The sequence below is a fragment of the Cenococcum geophilum genome, assembly GCF_001692895.1.
Source record: "Cenococcum geophilum 1.58 unplaced genomic scaffold K441scaffold_28, whole genome shotgun sequence".
NCBI classification, from domain to species: domain Eukaryota; kingdom Fungi; phylum Ascomycota; class Dothideomycetes; order Gloniales; family Gloniaceae; genus Cenococcum; species Cenococcum geophilum.
In genome coordinates, this window is record NW_027137586.1 from 927,632 (window position 1) to 946,090 (window position 18,459).

An 18,459-nucleotide genomic window follows, 5' to 3' on the forward strand; every position below is an offset into this window, starting at 1 on the left:
TCTTACTTTTTAGTTAGTAATCCTTTGCTATTAAATGGGGTTAAATCTTTTACTTTACGCTTTTTTCTATAGGGCTTAGTTAGAAGAGGAGAGCTAGTAGTAGTATTCTTATTAGTAATGGTCTGGGTAAGTATAGTAATCTAAAGGCTTAGACTTTATATAGTCTAAGTATTTATAAAGGCTTGCTGTTTATATTGTTATATATATAGTTTAAGCGTCTTAAGGGAGTTAATTCTATGCTAAGCTTCTTTAAGTTAAGACTTTATAGTTTAGCCTTTATTATAGACGGCTTAGAGACCACTCTTAACGCTAGTTATAAAAGTTATATATATAAAGAGGTGCTAGAAGGTTCCTACCACATTAAGGTCCTTAGGGTACTCTAAGCTACTTTTAATTGCCTAGGCAATATAGGTATAAGAGGTATTAAAAAGGCAGGCGAGTGCTTTGCGTGTATTTGTTAACGGGGTATTATCTATATTATAATTGCCTATTTTAAGGGATCTGTATAAGGCAATTAAAGTCTATAAGGCTGGCTGTAGTACTAAGATTGTTTATAACTCTACTAGGGTTATCTAGGACTTATAGTACAGTATTATCGGTCGCGCTAGGTCGTAATTACACTAAAAAAACGGAAATAATAGACTAAAAAAAACAAAGGTTATAATAGGGCGCAATTAGGGATACTATAAACTGTTACAGTGCTGCAATAAAGTAGACTAAATAACTATATTGTGGTATGAAGAGGAGAAGAAGGTAAAAGGGGGTATTATATATAAATAGTAGGGCCAGCCGCCAAGGCGCTAGTGGTGGGCTAGTTAATAGTAGGAAACAGTATAAGATAGTACAAGACAGTATAAAATAGTATGCGTTAGGTCAGTGCCGTAACACCTAAGGTGCCCTATAGGAGAATAAACTAATAACCTTAAAGTAGGGAAGATATATTAAAGAAATAGGCAAAAAAAGTAGAAGAAAAATAGTGCTACTTTAGGGCTTAGTCCTATATAAAGGAGGATAGAAGACACGTAAGAGGCTAGTAAAGGTAATAGTAAAAGAGAAAAAGGAGCTAAAGTAGAGTATAAAAGAATGCTAGGAAACTATCTACCGCGATATAATACTAGTTAGACTAATAATAAAGAGGCGTATAGGAGTTAAAGGTATAGAGGCTAACTTAGGCAAAGGGAACCTAAGCCGTAGCATAGTTAACGCTATAGGAGGTAAATACTTAAGGGCTCTAAGAAGGCCTAATAAAGGCAGAAAATATAATAGTAATACTTTTAAGAATTGGAATAATAGGACTAAAAAACTAGCTCTACTAAGTAGGTGTTTTAGTAGGTAGCCTAAGATATAAATATAGCTAGCTAAGATAGATACTAAAATATATAATACTGTTATGCCCCTTACGCACTAACTAAGAAGTAATACTTTTAGTAGCTGGCATACAGAACTATAATACGCTATTCTTAATATAAAAAGGTTTTAAGGCGGTTACCTAGTAGCTTATTAGCTAAAATATACTAGACCAGTTCCAAATTATAAGGGAAATAGTAATAAAAGGCAAAGGGGCGAGTAATAGGCGCCCCCTAATAACTCTATAGTAGTAGAGTAAAGTCTATAATACTAGCGCGTCTATAGGCTTGTTATAGCAGCAGCAGTTCTTAAAAAGGTTAAAAAGTAAGGTAGTAGAGTACTATAGGCGACTTATAGGCGCCTTATAGGCGCTAAGTAGGCAAGTCCTAAAAGGTAGGGAGATGGATTATAGGGGTTTCTTAAGTAGAGTTTTCTCCCTATATGTAAATAAGGAGTAGTCCACGTGGGCCTAATAGGGATCTAAATTGGACGTTAAGCAATAAATAATTATTATTCTAATAACTTTCTTCTAGCTAGGAATATAGATTTAGAATATATTTATTAAATTATATCCTACTAAATATTTTATATAGGCCCTTAGCGCAAGCTTGTTTAGGTATAGAATATTATATTTAAAAGGGTAGGCCCTATAGCCTATATTTGGTTTTAGTGGTAATATACCTATAACTAACTGGATTTTTTTTAAAAGTTGTTTACCACCTAAGTCCTTTACTAGGCGTTTAATTAAGTAGACAGGTAGCTACTTTATAAACTTTAAGATATAGCTCTTCTAATAAATAGGCCTTAATTTTTATATACTAAGCCTTTCATATAATTACCCCCCTAGATTATTCCGCTAGACCGTTCTATAATTAAGTATTAGGTGCTAATCTTTTAAAAGTAATTTCTTATTTAGCTACCCATTTCTTAAATTCGCCTATAAAAGACGTCTTTTTATTTATATAGGTAATGGCTACCTTAAAGCCGTATTATCGTTTAATAACATTATAACACCTAATAATAATTTGGGTAAGGGATAACTTTTCAGCTATTGTCTCTACCTTATTTATTTATATCGCGTTATTAAGGAAGTATACCACGTACTTATCGCTATTAAATGCAACTATTCTAGGTATTAAATTAAGGTGGATTTTATAAAAAGTAACTATTAACTAAGTTAAAGGTCTTCTAGATATTACCTTATAAGCTTTACTTACTCTATATAATTTATATTCTACAATTATTAAACCTTTTAAAATCGCGCCCATTACTAACTAAGGTAGTTACTTAATTACTTCTTTTCCTATATAGCCCAATTACTAGTACTATATATAGCCTTCTGCCTAATTTAATAGAGGCTTTAATAAATGCTTTATTAGTTTTAATTAAGTCGCAAATAAAGCCTCTAGTAAGTTACTTTTTAGCTTATTATATTTAATAGTGTTCTAACTATAGTGGCGGCTATAGTAGGCGTATATCTTATTATCGCTATAAAAGAGAGTGTTTTCTTTATTATTCTAGTAGACTTCCTTATTATTAAGCTTATTAAAATATACTAAGTTAGTATAAAAGCCTAGTATAAAGGCTGCTCTTAAGAGCTATATCTATATCTTCCCTTTAGGGTGGTTAATTATAACTATAGCCATCCTATAGCCTACAATTTCTTCTATATATAAGCCTATATAGACGCGTTCTAATATAGGCTTAATATTACTAATAAACCTAGCTCTATTATTAAAAACGTATAGGCTAGTTTTTAAGTTAAGAATAATACTATTATAAAGCTTATAATTAGAAGCTGTATTATAGGCCCCTATATAATAAACTATAAAGTTTCTATAGGGCTCTTAAGGGCTTTACTAGTTGCTATCCCTTAGCTTTTTATTAGCTTAATCGTTTTTTTTTAATTTACTTAATACGAGCCTTAATTTTAGACGTTATATTAGCGATCGTCTTATCTACCTTCTTCTAAATTTTATTACTTAGTTTAAACTAAGATAGGTAAGGAATTAACTCTATAATATACTAGCACTTATTATAGTAGTGTTATTTTCTATAAAGGCACTTTAGTAGCGGTTACCTTTTCTTCTTTTGCTTATCTGCTAACGATTAAGGCTTTAATTTAGGCTTTAAATTTAGCAATTTATCCTTAAAGGTAACTCTAAAGGATTCTTATAAGGTTTTGCCCTTCTAGGCGAGCTCTATACGATAGTAGTTTTAGTATATTTTAACTAGTTTAAAGAAGGTAGAAAGTGTCTTCTTCTTCTACTTAAGTCTTTTAATATAATTCTTCTAATATTTTAACTAGCTTAGTGTAATAGATTTAACTATATATGCGAAGTTTTTTACTAAATAATTATTATTTACCTTAGGTAGATCTAGCTCCTTATACTTAGTATATACTATCTCCTACTCCTATAACTAGACCTTAAAGTTTTCGTTCTAAGGCGCTTTCTTAAGTCTTATATACTAGGTAGCTAGTTAAAGCTTTTAGGCGCTATTAGTTAGAGTATGTCACGGAACCCCACCGCAGGGGCCTCTATAGGAGAGCCCCGTGCTCTCGCGTACACCTCGCGTACAGCTTATGTTAGCTACGCGTAGGTATATCACCTCCTTACGCCCTCGACCCTTACGATTGATCGCGCAACGTCTTATAGACTCCTTAAATACATACGTCTTGTAGCCACTGCCCCGTCCCGTGACATTACGTTGCGCCTTTTTACCACCGACACCTAGCCTATAACTAATTCTACGTCTCTGTAATACTATAGGCGCTGCTAGAAGCAGCATGCCTATAAGTTACCTTACTTTATACTTCTAAGGAACCCATAATAGTAAGACAATATTCCTTACTAGCTACTATATTAAACCTAAAGAATAATCTAATACCTACACTTAACCTACGACGCCAATTAATCCTAGGAGAATTTAATTTATTAGCCCTAGCCTTAACCCCTAAGGAGATAGACACCAATAATGTCTTATCTTTTATTAACTATATAACTACGGATAAGCAAGTAGAAGGGCTACTACCTATTAAAATTAAAATATAAGACGCTAAGACGTTTGTAAAAATAGTAGCATAAGAACCCAATAAATACTACTGCCTTTTATAGAACTACCACCTAAAGCTTATACGAGCCGAGATGCGTACTACCTAAGATCGCGATATTATCTAAGACCTATAAGCTCGCGAGGCGCTCGCTAATAACACGCGTTAAGAAACTAAAGATAACCTCCACGTATCTAAACACAACGTCTAACAGTTAAAGAAGGCTAAGATTACACTTATTGCTACGGTTACTAAAAGAGAAGGCATAATTAAATACCTATAATCTTAGCTTAACAAGCATATTTATAATAACGCTAGACACCTCTCTACTGCATATAACGCTACTTAAGTCTCTACGCCCCCGGTAACTTTACCTACTTAATACTTAACGGAGGGTTAGCGCTAAGCAGTCTTACCTAACGGGAACCCCTACTAAAGCGACAATAAAAGCTATAATAACCAAACCTAAGCTGCTACCGTAGGGTTTAATATATATTACCTTAATCCCCTAGTTTTCTAGGGAGACCGCAAAGAATATAGCTACTAAAAGATATAAATCCGCGAGAAACTAACTTAGAGCGCCTGCCTTTTTCCTACGGAAGACACTAAGATTGGCTATATTATTGGGCGAATAAAGGGTACACTATTTAACAGACTCTTCGCCTAATAGGAGACTAATAGCCCCTAGAAGTGGCAGTCCCACTAAAAAGTCCTTAATAATCTTAACCTAATATACCGCGACCACGACTTACTAGCCACTAACTAAGCTAAACTACGTGCCCTAAAGATAAGCCCTACTAAATTATTTAATAAGTTCTATATTAAATTCCAGGAATACACCGGAGCCTTCGCCTGAGATGATACTAAAGACTAGAAAGATCTCCTTAAAAAAGTTACTTATCGCCTTAGTTACGCAGCCACTAGCCACAACTATAATAATATTTATAATATAGTAGCAGCCATACGGAAGATTAAACGACGACTGAATTAGATTGCTACTATAAACCCCTATCTAAAGACCTCCCTATAGAAGCCCTCCGGACCTATTAAACTACTAACGCCTACTACCCTAAGTAACACTACTGGTCCTAATATTAACCTTTCTATACCAACCTTCCTATAGAAGCTACTAGATAGAGAACGCGAGCTACTCTAGAAGCTAAAGCGTTGCTATAGATGTTATTAAAAAGGCTATTATAGCTATAGCCTAAACTGCCTAATAGCTAGGTTTAGTAGCTACCGCCTAATACCTAACCTAGTACCTTAAATACTAAATANNTTACTATATNCCACTACCNTATAAGANAAAGACGNAGTAATAGCGGTAGAGTTANATANNNAAATAGAAAACGCNAAGTCCTAGCCCTAAGTNNNAGGTTAGGACGCCNTAATNATAAGGGGATCTATATATCGGCCTACTTAATAGATAACTTAGTAAAGATAAATAGACGGAAATAGATAGTTTTACCCGTAATAGGAACTACTGCTAAAAAATAATATAAAAGCCGTTCTATAATTAATTNCNGAGCTANTNATAAATTTNTANATACNTAATTNNTANNNACTTATAACCTACCTACCTTACCCCTTACTAAAGCCCGCGCCCTATAACTCGCTGACGGTAGTTATACTATATAGAAGATTACCTATATAGTACAACTCTACCTAGATATAAATAGGCACCAGAAAGAACTCTAGGCCTATATTACACCACTTATTAACTACCCTATTATCCTTAAAATAAACTAGCTTAAATAATATAACCCTGCCATTAACTAGAAAAAGAGAGAAGTAACCTTTAACTCTAAATACTATAGAGAGACCTGCCTAGGACATAGCCTAGCCGCCTCTATTTACTCCCTAGGATACTAACCTAAGGAACCCCTTATTACCCTACCTATAACTAACTACTACTATATAAGTGCTATAGCCTTCTACCGCATAGCACGTAGGAAAGGCTGGACCGTTACCGTAGCCTCCTAATTATAACTATATAAGCTTAATAAAGAATAGGACTACGTCCTCTATAGTAATAGGATAGATATAGTCAACCTCCTAGAAAACGATACCCCTATAGAACTCTATGGACTTTTACCTTTAGACTTTAAGAAGTTTATAAAGCTTAAAAAAGGACTTACCAATAAGGAACTCCGCAAGCTCCTCCCTAAAAGGTACTATAACTTTATTAATATATGCTTATAAAAGAGTATAGATATACTCCCCCTATATTAACCTAATAATTATACCATTAATATTGAATAAGGAAAAACGCTACCCTATAAGAGACCCTACCTAATATTAAAAGACAAACTTTTAGTTATTAAAAAGTATATTAACGAATACCTTAATAAAGGGTTTATTTACCCTAGCATATCCCTAGCAGCCGCCCCTATCCTCCTTACTAAGAAGCTAAAAAAAGGTATTTAATTCTACGTTAACTATAGAGGACTTAATGCTATTATAATTAAAAACCAATACCCCGTACCGCTTATATATAAAACTCTTAAGCGGCTTAGCTAAGCTAAAATCTATACTAAACTCAATATTATTACCGCCTTTAACCGCCTTTAAATACAAGAAGGTAATAAATAGAAAACCGCATTTATATCGCGCTTTGGCTAATTTAAATATACCATTATGCCCTTTAGCGTATATAATGGCCTAGGCAGCTTCTAAAGCTATATTAATAACGCCTTACAGGACTACCTTAACGACTTCTGCTCTGCGTACCTGGATAATATACTTATTTATAGCGATAACTCTTTTAAGTATACTAAGCACGTTTAAAAGGTCCTATAGCGCCTTAGGGACGTAGGACTTTATATTAATTTAAAGAAGTGCGAATTCTTAGTTATAGAAGTAAAATACCTTAGACTAATTATTACTATTAAGGGTGTCTATATAGACCCTAAGAAGGTACATATAATTACTAAATAGTAAACCCCTAACTGCATTAAAGATATACAAGCTTTCCTTAGTTTCGCTAACTTCTATTAAAAATTTATATATAACTTCTTAGGTATTATAGCACTACTTACAGTAATAATGCAAACGAAGGGCCTTTCTATAAAAGGAAGAAAAATATATCTACGTTTTATCTGGACGCCTAAATATAAGAAGGCGTTCTAAGACCTTAAAAATACTTTTACTAAAGCACCTATCCTAGCTTACTTTATACTAGGACGATAACTCTATCTTAAGACTAACTTCTTAGACCACGTTAACGTAGGCATTCTCTCCTAGATGGGTAATAATAGTCTCCTCTACCTAGTTATATTCTATTTATCTAAGCTTATACTATAAGAATATAACTATAAGATCTATAATAAGGAACTTCTCGCGATTATACGAGCGTTTAAGGAATTCTAACTAGAACTTTCCTTAGTAGAACCTAACTAGCCAACTAAAGTCCTTACGGATTATCGCAACCTTAAGTACTTTATAACTATGAAATAGCTAAACTAACGCTAAGCACGCTAAAACGAGTTCCTCTCTAGTTTTAACTTTAAAATTGTATATAGGCTAGGAGTATAAGGTACTAAGCCTAATAGCCTAATACGCCGCTTATAAGACCTTCCTTAGTTTAAAGATAACCCCTATAACCAGTTCTAATAATAGATAATCCTAAAAGCACGGAATTTGGCCCTAGGTATGCTACCTATAATAGAGCTAACTATACCTTAGCTCCACACTATAGAACTAGAATTACCTCCCAAAATTAATAAGCTTATTACTACGGCATATAATACCTCTATTAACCTATTACTATATTAACTTATTGCCGTAAAGACCGCTAGCGCCCGTACGCTACCGACTAAACTCCGAAGCTTAGGCTAGATTAATATAGTAGCCTTAAAAGTAAAAGAGAATAGGCTCTATTATAGAGGCCGTCTATTTATCCCTAACTTAGAAAATTTATAACAATAACTAATTTAAATGGCCTATAACCTCTAATTAAGTGGCTACCTAGGTAAAGGAGGAACCTATAAGCTTCTTAGCCAATACTACTTTTGGCCTAAAATAATAGACTTAGTTAAATGCTTTATAGGCGCCTGCTATAATTATAAGCGCGCTAAGGCCTTTAATATAAAGTACTAAGGACTACTATACCCTCTACTAGTACCTATATAACAATAGGCAGATATTGCTATAGATTTCGTTGTTAACCTACTACCCTATAAGCAATATAGCCATACCTATAAGAATATCCTTATAATAATATACTAACTTATAAAAGAGCGCCACTACGTCCTAACTAAAGGCGTAGCCGTTAGCGACGTTACTAACGCCTTTTTTCGCGAAATTTACCAATTATATAGGTTACCTAACTTAATTACGTCTAATTAAGGCATATAGTTCGGCTCTAATATATAGAGACAAATCTGCTAACGCCTTAGTATCTCCGTTAAGATATCTATATCCTTTTACTATAAAACTACTAGGCAACCAGAAAATGCTAATACTAGTATAAAAGCGTACCTACGATAGGTAGTCGCCTATAGTTAAGATAACTAGGTAAATTACCTCCTACTAGGTGAATTTACAGCAAATAATTACGTCTTAACTACTATAGGACTTACCCCGTTCTTTATAAATAAGGNNTATTACCCCNAATCNAGTATAGANCNACTAGAACCTATTAATAANAAACTNCTATATAGAAAACGCNTTAAGATACTACTTNCTAACTAGTATATAGACTATATAAAAAATCTACTTAACTACTACAAGGGAGAAATGGCCTGGGCTTAAGCAAAGTAGGCTTACTTCGCTGACTGTTATAAAACGCCACTACCAGAGATACGTGTTAGCGACTAGGTATAGCTAAATACACGTAATATCTTTATATAGAGGCCTATAAAGTTACTTAATTATAAAAACCTTAGCCCTTACCTAATTAAACGAGTTATTAATAGGGGAGCTATATATAAGCTAGAGCTCCCACCTACCCTAGCCACCCGTGGGATATAGCCTGTATTTTACCTATAGCTACTATACCTTTACTAGCCTAACCTTTTACCGGGGCAGATATAGCCTAAACCCCTACTAGTACTAATCTAAGACAAGAATAAAGACGAGAACTATGAGGAGTAGACCGTTAAATAAATTATTAACTTTAAATACTTTAGTAAAGGTAGAGGACGACGGCTCTACTACAGAGCTATATATATAGGATTTAATATAAATTAGCCAGAATAGCAACTATAGGAAGACTTTAAAAATGCAAAGGATCTAATTAGCGACTTTTATTACACAAACCTACAGAAACCGGGCCTAAGTAGAGATTTTATACCTAATCCTTTATAGAAGCCCTTATAGAGTTAAACTATTATATATTACCACGTAGGGGCAAATTGCCGTTAAATTACCGTTAGATTATAGTAAAGTATAATCATGTAACTAGAATATTATTAAGATATCTAGGAACTTCGACTAGCAGTTAAAGTTATTTAATTAATTAGATTTTTAGATGCTAAGCCTTATTATATAATATTATTTTAAGCCTTTAGCAATACCTCCCTTTCTTCTTTTCTATACCCTAAGTGTCCCTTCTATATATATATAGTAACCACAGCGTCGCCGGAGCTCCGCCTCTATAGGAGGGGGGGTAGTGTCACGGAACCCCACCGCAGGGGCCTCCATAGGAGAGCCCCGTGCTCTCGCGTACACCTCGCGTACAGCTTATATCAGCTACGCGTAGGTATATCACCTCCTTACGCCCTCGACCCTTACGATCGATCGCGCAACGTCTTGTAGACTCCTCGAATACATACGTCTTATAGCCACTGCCCCGTCCCGTGACAGAGTAATTCTCTACTTAAAAGATACTAAGATATTATAGGTAGTTGTGTGTTTAAATATATAGATAAGGTAGGTACGTAAAATAGAGCTTAGAATATAGCTGCATAATATATTAAGAGCTAACAGCTGTTTTCTGTATAGCTTTATATTGTCCCTATAGTTGGCTTTAAGAGTAGAGCTTCTTCTTCTTCTCCTTATCTAGCTTTGCGAGCTTTATCTTCCCCCGGCTATTAGTATTTTTAGGTAAGACTTAAATAAGTTTTTTAAGCTGTGGTAGATCGGTCTTAGGTGTTAATAGGTTAATATACTTCTAGAGATAATTATTATTCGCTTTTAACTTAATAACCTTAATCTATTTATTCTAATTATTTGGGCTTATAAAGATAATAGATAATATAATAACGGGAGGGGTTTCTTGTTAAGAAGTCATTATAGGTAGTTATCTATAATTAAGATAATAATTAAAATTAATGGGAATAAAGGCTTTAGAATTAAAGATAATATAGTAGACGGCCTAGGCTTATAACTATTAAACGGACGATTAGAAATAAGAACTCTGTCTATTAATAAGGGCTCTAGAAGCTCTTTATATAGATTAGGTAGGTCTAGACAACTAAGTTAAAACAGGTAATAGAAAATAGGTAATAAGACATTCGATAAGACATTCAGTTATAAGTTGAGAGACAACTAAGACATAGTTCGTATAGACGATCTAGGTCGTCAGACAGTATTACGATGGTGGTAAGGAACTCCGATTCAGGTCGACATGTGGGTGCCGACGTTCCGTGGAGGAAGCGCAAAGTACGCCAATCTGCGGAACAGTATTTTCGTTGTAAGTGAGACGATTAGCGATAGTCCGAATCCAAATGAGTTTTATGTCAGCATGAAGATAAGTAAGATCTTTTGCACGAATACGAGTGTCGTCATTGGGCAGGAGTTTCCTCAGGGTTGAAGTTCTTGCTGTCCATTCGACTCTCGGAGGTAGCGTTCATAGTGGACCTAGTTATGGGAATGCAGTGGAGAGAGAAGAGCGGAAAGAGTAGTGATAGTGCAGTGAATTAGAGTCTGTTGGTGTGTAGTTATCAGAATTGATTTCGTGCCCAGTTTTGTTGGCTTGCTGCATATACCAAGTACTCGCCAGTTGGCGTCGGGGATTAATAAGGTAAGGGAGTTATATCTCGACTTAATGCGCCACATAGACCATTCTGAGAAAAGCGGCCAAAGGAGCGTCAATAGCCATTGTCAATGAATTGGTGGGGATGGTACGGCTTGGTTGCAGACATTCAATTAGTTGTGGAAATTCATTCCTATTAAAAAGAAAAATATGACGCACTCTCAAAGAACCTTATTACCCTCTGAAATACTCTTCCTTGAAGCTGCCATTTATGATCTGGGCAAATCTCCTAGTATGCGTGCGATATCTGAGTCCACCTTTCCCAAACATCTCTGAGCATATTTTAGGACTTCACATTGACGCCGTGCGTAGTGAAGCTCCATTGGATCCCCATGAGTGAGCAACTCAACATAGAAACTCCTAAGAGCCAGTGTCAATCTCGGACTAAGGAATGGAGAGAAGCCATATTCATGGGCCGCGTTGGTCACTTGCTGTGGGAAATTTGTATTCTCAAGAGCTAAGAGATGCCGGAGTCTCCGCACCGACGGACGATATTCACCTGGACAGTTTGCAAGAAATGTGTCAAGGTGCTGAATTCGCTGGCGATCTTTCTGGAGTCCGTACCGATCTATCAGTTGGATGAGTTCCCCAGATTCATATGCAAGCCAGAATTCATCAAACATGCAGGTTGGGGTCTCAGGAGGTCCCCAATATTTGGCTCCAAGACTCCTGAAATAATCTATCCAAGATTTGTTCCCGCCGACCAATTTGCTGTAAAGGCCGCCGAGTTGCCTCTCTTCGTACTCATTGGAACATATGCAAAAACCAAAATCATACCAAAGGTCGACTCCTTTGTCTACCCAAGCCGGATGCGGGTAACCGTTATGCAAAATCATGGCGTAGAATATGAAGCCGTCTCGTTTCGCACATGGTGTTATATCCGCTATATTTTTGGAGCTGTCTTCTGGCCGCAGATGGATCCTGGCTTCTTCTAGCTGACTCCGTACATTATCTACTTCTGACTGTCTAGGCAGTGATTCATCTTCTAGAATATGCTTATTCTTCAGAAACCAGTGGAAATAGTCCCCATGACATTGTTCTGGCAAATTTTCGAACGATTTGATGATGTTTGCTGTAAGCGTGCCTTCTATTCTCCACTGATTCACTTCTTGACTTCTAATCTCAAGATATATAAGTAGGCCTTTGTAGAGACCCAGCAAATGGGTTTTTTGGGGCCAGGAGTTGCAACGACTAAAGCCGAAATCCTCGACAGTTTGAGGATCGTCGGGTATTTCATCACGCAAAATTGCGTCCTTCAAATAGTCTGCCGTTGTGAGGGCTCGCGCTCCGCACGTAAAGAGGTGGCTGACTGTCATGCGATTCTGGCAACTTTGACTGCAGAACCAGCCTTGTCCGCAATGAGAGCAGCGACGATCGGTCCATTCTTCGCAATGGTCACAATAATTCGACACTGGTTTAGATTCGACCACGGGTATTGGTGGTGTCTCAGGTCTCTCAGAATTCGCGTCAATGTTGATGTCATCATCGTTGTCTCCTATTGAAGCATGCCCAAGACTGAGCTATCAGCACTATATTGCCAGAGATCGGCTAAATCGAGTTTACTCACGGTTTCTCTAGAGCTCTGATGTGGCTGTTCTCCCTCTGATTGGCAAGATGGCGTGATATAAGCATCTGAGTGTGGGGATCTTTGGAGAGAAAGGTCTTAGTTCCAATTGATGAGCCCCCGACTGTCGACTCTTTTACTTGATGGAGGATCTTGTGTTCGCGGGAACGGATTAAAGTCAACAATTGTCTCTGTAATTTTTCCGCAGCACGAACGAGGCGATCAACGTCTTGTTGGCGAAGACAATCCGTTTCTGGGATCGCCCAGAGGTTGTATAGTCTTCCGTGGCAGCCCCGGGTCCGGAAGTCTTTGTAAGCATTCAGGAATGTCCAACATAGGAAGCAGCTACGCTTACTACATCCAATATATCTGGAGACGGATCCCTCTGCATAGCGATTTTGGGCTATGTGGATGATTAGCTGTACTTCTGCATGGAGCTGCATATCCCGTCTTTGAAACTCTTCAAATTTTGTGAGTAGTTTCCTCTTGTTCCAATTCTGGCCAATTAGGAGCTTGATGTTGCCATCTTCGAGAGGCTCCTGTAGAGATTGAAAGGTCTGGGCCAATGTCCAGCTATTAAGGGAAGGCGAGCTTTTGGTTTTATTATTTTTCTTAATGCGCTTCTCTAGCGGTGAACCAATTGGACAAATAATTAATCTCTGGAAGTTGGATAATCGCTCAGCAGCCCGAACTATCAAATTGAAAGCTGTCTGAAGCCGTCCAAGAAAGCAGATACTCAGCCTCAATTGTCGAGCTGGTGTGCTTCTGTTGGCAAAAATCTCCAAGAAATCTCTCTCTTCGTAGCCGATCCGAATATTGTACGCCTTTTGCACTACAAGTTCAAGTCGAACTTTAGGAGACAGCTCCGGTTGGCCAATGGCAATTTCTTGGAGATGTAAAATTGATAATCTTAATTCCTGAGACTTGATACTGACATCCACGGGCTCCATGTGGTAACTTTTACTGAACTCTTTCAGAGCTTGTCGCAAGTCTCGGAACCAATCTTGGAGTCGGGTATCATAATAGCTCATCATCTCTTCCCAGAGCTTCTCTCTCTCTTCCTCGGATCCCGATCCTGGATGTATTAGCGCATAAAAATCCCACAGATAATGAATTCTTACGGTCAGTGCTGGCAATAGCTCTCAGCCTCGTTTGCAACAATTCTAAGAAATCTCTGTCCCTCTGCTTGAATGTTTCATTCTTGGCAACAAGAAGTTTTGCTTCTTCCTGCCACTCTATCAAAAGAGTAGCAGCGACATGATAGCCTCCCTTGGCATTGGACACAAGCTCTGCGACTCGGTCTTGGAAGACTTCTTTTAGTTTGGTGTTACTGAAAGATGTGATTTCCTGAGCCACTACGGTATCTGCATCATCATCGCCATCCATGCCTTCGTTCTCATCGTTATGAAACCTTTCGGTTTCTGACGGTGAATCTATTTGCCCTCCGTTTCGGAGACTGAGAAGGTTGGAATATGCCCTAAATCTGGGTTCATTAAGCCCATTGAGGCCCCAATGGAACCGAGTGGCCATGTATGAAAGCAGGGTATCTCGCAAATGATTAACTATGCTTTTCGCCGTTCTAGACGTGGCAAAGTGATAGAAGCTTGTAGGTTTTTGAAGATGAGGGGCGCGGGGTTGTTCTGCATATCATCAGCCTCAAGCAACATTACAAAATTTTATAGGTTTTATTCGCTGACAGCGTGCTATGTGGCTATTAGCCACTCCATTTTATGCCTGAGATATACTTACGCCGATTTCCCTTCCGCTGGAGATTATTGCTTTTGGATTTGTTGAATCTGTTCTACGGTTGAACCTGTTCGGCTTCTGCTATCGCCAGCAATTCTCTCATCTCAAGCCTCCCGAATATTTCCTGTTCTGGCATATTATATCTATATTTTCTCGGCCTAGAAGCCTAGAAGCACCAGATTGTAACTTTATGTTAGAGCCACCGTCAGTCTAGGGGTTGGCCTGTGGTTTAGCACGTTATCGGGCCTTATTGAAGCACGTAGGCTCCGGTTGAGACTCTTTACAACTCACCGTTTCATTGCCTTATGTCGATATTTCCACTATCACCTGTCGAATATTGCTCGCTTTTCAAATTCTTGCAGCGCCCGAAAGCCAAGATGACCATATTAGCCTTCTAAGCAAGGCACAGCTCCCTTAGCCTAATACTCCGTTATTTTACATTGACGGGATTGAAGGATTTTCATTGCATTATTCAAACTCCCATACAAGCTCTTCAACTGTCGTTTACATATCGCGTTTTCAATCCAGCCGCAAACCCATTGGTGGGGAAGAGCTGCTGACCAGCGAATCGTTGATAAGCTTAACCTTGGATACGATATAAATCAGGGGTCTAAAATTTTATGCTTCCAGGACTTCCTCGCGCACCATTAGGGTTTGATATCCGCTCAACACGGAAACCTTCGCACAACGAGGAGCAAATAGTCCTTCATGAACGTTGTAGCACTATCGGCCTAGGCAAGGGACTCTGATTAGTACTTCCCAGCATTGCGCTCAACACCCTTTGCAGAAATTGGAGACTGTACGCTTTTATCCACGCTGGAGAGTCCTAATGAGTGAATGCCGAATACCCGGTGGTCAACTAGAGTCTAGAATACCAGGAGGGGCTGTCCTTAAGGCACCATCTCGTGTTTGTTGAAGAGTAAGCACATTTAGAGTGCCTCGAGATGGAATAGCATAAAGTGATTGTGCAAAGTACGTAAAATTTCCGCAAGGAGAGGGCGACTCCTTGATTGTTTCCCCTAAACCAACATACCATACGGCGGAATTGGTGTGAAGCCTCGGTCCTTGTTTTGACTATGTCCAGATTTGCTCGGAACGGGAACTAAATGGTATGCTAGGAATATTCCGCCATTTGAGGAAGGGATATCCTATTTGCAACCATTGGGATCTGCCTACGGCGCTTGATCTCAAGCACCTCTTGTCTTACGGTGCTACTGAAAGCACTCAGAACCGTGCTGCTACCGTCACAACTCTTTCGGGACCTTCGATGGCTCGATATCTCTTCTAGGGGGCCCACGCCGCGCAGATTTCCTAAGCTGATCTTAGACTAAATAGTTTAGACTGGTGGTATACAAGAATATGTAGCAGCAGCTCAACAACATGCTTCGGGTGCCGGATCCTGAATTTCATGTTTCATCGGAAGCTTCCGGATGGAGAATAACATTTTTTCTGCGGAGGACGAGGTATTAGCTCCCTTCATAGTCATTGTGGATTCTAGATGAGACGTGCATGAGCTCGTTGGTTACATAGACAATTGGCCAACGGATATATCCTAGCAAAAGCCGATAAAAAACTATGATCGGGACTTTCGAATCTTAAAAAGACGTAGTGTACGTTTAGACCTAAATAATGCCTAGCATAGTACGAAGAACTTATTAAGTAGGCTCAACGTAGCGACTGAAACATCACCAGATTGATACTAGATGCAATCAGCCAATATTAAATTACTGTAACTGTGGCCACAACCATGTTATGTGTGCCGCATACATAATCCTTCTTTGAACCTCATCCAATCAACCCCGCTTTCCGACGTCGCGCATCCGATGGCTTGCATTTCGTCTCACCGTGCGCCAGGCGCTCCTCCACCCCGCCGTCGATCAGCGGGTCCTAGCTGCGGGACCTGAATCTAGGGGAGCCGAGTCCCGTATATTGAGGGTACCCGCCAGCACGCAGGGTCTGCTATACACTGTAGGTTTCTGAAACCACAACGAGTGATTTTGCTTGCAATTTAATCTAAGTTGGCTCTGCTACTCTCTGTCGCGTTTCTATCTCTCCACTAATTCTCGGTTTTCTTCCTCTGTTCGCGTGCCCTACCTAGTTTCACGTCTCCGTTCGTAACTCCATATAACTCCATATCTCTTCCACTTCCTGCTCGCTTCTGCTCCCTCAACCTAGTCCATTCTCTCCATAATGTCTCCCGCACCACCGGCCCGTGCCATTGTGTCGCATGGGCCAGTGTCTGAGGGGAAGTGGGCGATGGAGCAGGTGCGTCTGCGGGATATCGCGGCGGACGAGCTGGTAATCCGGGTCGCGGCGAGCGGCGTGTGCCATACGGACCTGCATTTCGGGGGCCAGAAGGAGGGTTTCGGGGTTGTGTATCCGAGCGTCAAAGGGCATGAAGGTGGGTTGTCCATTACCCACTCAATACTCTCATGCGCTAGTTCCAACAAGGGATTCAAAGAATGGAGCATAGAAGCCGAGCGATAGTTTTACGATCGTATTGATATCTGTGCTAACAGAGGGCAGGATCTGGCTATGTTGAAAGCGTAGGCGCAAACGTCACCGTCGCCGCCCCCGGCGACCCGGTCCTGCTCTCCTTCTCGTCCTGCGGGACCTGCGCTCTCTGCAGCGGCGGCCACCCGGCTCACTGTGTCGACTTCAACACCATCAACTTCCTCGGCGGGCCGGACTTCGCTCTTGCCTCTTCTGCAGGAGAAGAGAGCGTCAAGGCCAACATCGCCGGCCGATTCTTCGGCCAGTCCAGCTTCGCGAGCCGCACGATTGCGCGCGAGAGCTCTGTTGTGAATGTTAAGGGCCTTGTGAATAGTGACGAGGAGCTGCAGCTGCTGGCGCCGCTGGGGTGTGGCATCCAGACGGGGAGCGGGACAATTGCGAAAGTAGCGGAGGTGGGGGAGGGAGACTGTGTGGCGATTTTGGGGATGGGCGGGGTGGGGCTGAGTGGGGTTATGGTAGGGTTTTTAGCACCCGACTCTTAGTTTTGAGTGTGATGGTTTGGAGGGTGTGGCTAATTGTGGATGGGAGTGCTGACAGATGGCGTAGGCTGCGAAGATCCGTAACTGCAGAACTGTTATCGGCATCGACAAAGTCGCCTCACGGCTGCAGTTGGCTAAGGAGCTCGGCGCGACGCACGTCATCAATACAGCGGGCATGGGGTCATTGGCAGAGCTTGTCGAGGCTGTTAGAGCAATTACGGATGGTCTTGGGAGTACGGTCACGATGGATACGACGGGCTTCCTGCCGCTGATCCAAAAGGCTGTCGAGTTCACGCGCCCCAGGGGAAAGATCTTGCAGGTTGGGACGGCACCAATTGACGCGAAGCTGGATATTCCGATCTTTGAGTTCATGGTCGCAGGAAAGCAGTATATTGGTGCTGTGGAAGGCGACTCGATTACGTCTGAGAGCGTGCCGTTGATGATTCGGTGGTGGCGGGAGGGGAAGTTCCCACTTGAGAAGCTGGTTAAAAGGTTCAAAGCAGAAGATTTCAAGGAGGCAATTAAGGAGATGCACGAGGGCGTTACTGTGAAGCCTGTGATTGTATGGTGATATTCTACTGAAGTAGAGTGTGTTAGAAGCCCAAGCATTGAGTCTTTAGAATTGGTCTAGACGAATTTTGTTTAGATGGCGATAGGGTTGACTGATAGTTTCTTGGGTTGCCGCTTTCAGTACTAGATGTGATTGTGCTAAAGCACGACGAACAATTACAAGGGGCCCATTTGCTAATACTTCGTATTTTACCACAAACCAAACTCATCC

At 39.6% G+C, this 18,459-nt stretch overlaps 2 protein-coding genes across 2 annotated transcripts; one reads left to right on the forward strand and one right to left on the reverse strand.

The window, feature by feature from the left end:
• Positions 1–11,527: 11,527 nt before the first annotated feature.
• On the reverse strand, positions 11,528–14,469 carry K441DRAFT_697338 (uncharacterized protein; the record flags this gene model as incomplete). The annotated part of the gene is made up of 4 exons (XM_067652966.1): positions 11,528–12,890; positions 12,943–13,246; positions 13,295–14,014; positions 14,061–14,469. 4 exons carry the CDS (start codon positions 14,467–14,469, stop codon positions 11,585–11,587), a joined length of 2,739 nt encoding a protein of 912 aa, XP_067502668.1. The 3' UTR covers positions 11,528–11,584.
• Positions 14,470–16,594: 2,125 nt separating this feature from the next.
• Positions 16,595–18,444, forward strand: K441DRAFT_613404 (putative alcohol dehydrogenase). The gene is made up of 3 exons (XM_067645639.1): positions 16,595–17,086; positions 17,212–17,654; positions 17,746–18,444. Exons 1-3 carry the CDS (start codon positions 16,876–16,878, stop codon positions 18,247–18,249), a joined length of 1,158 nt encoding a protein of 385 aa, XP_067502669.1. The 5' UTR covers positions 16,595–16,875; the 3' UTR covers positions 18,250–18,444.
• Positions 18,445–18,459: the final 15 nt, after the last annotated feature.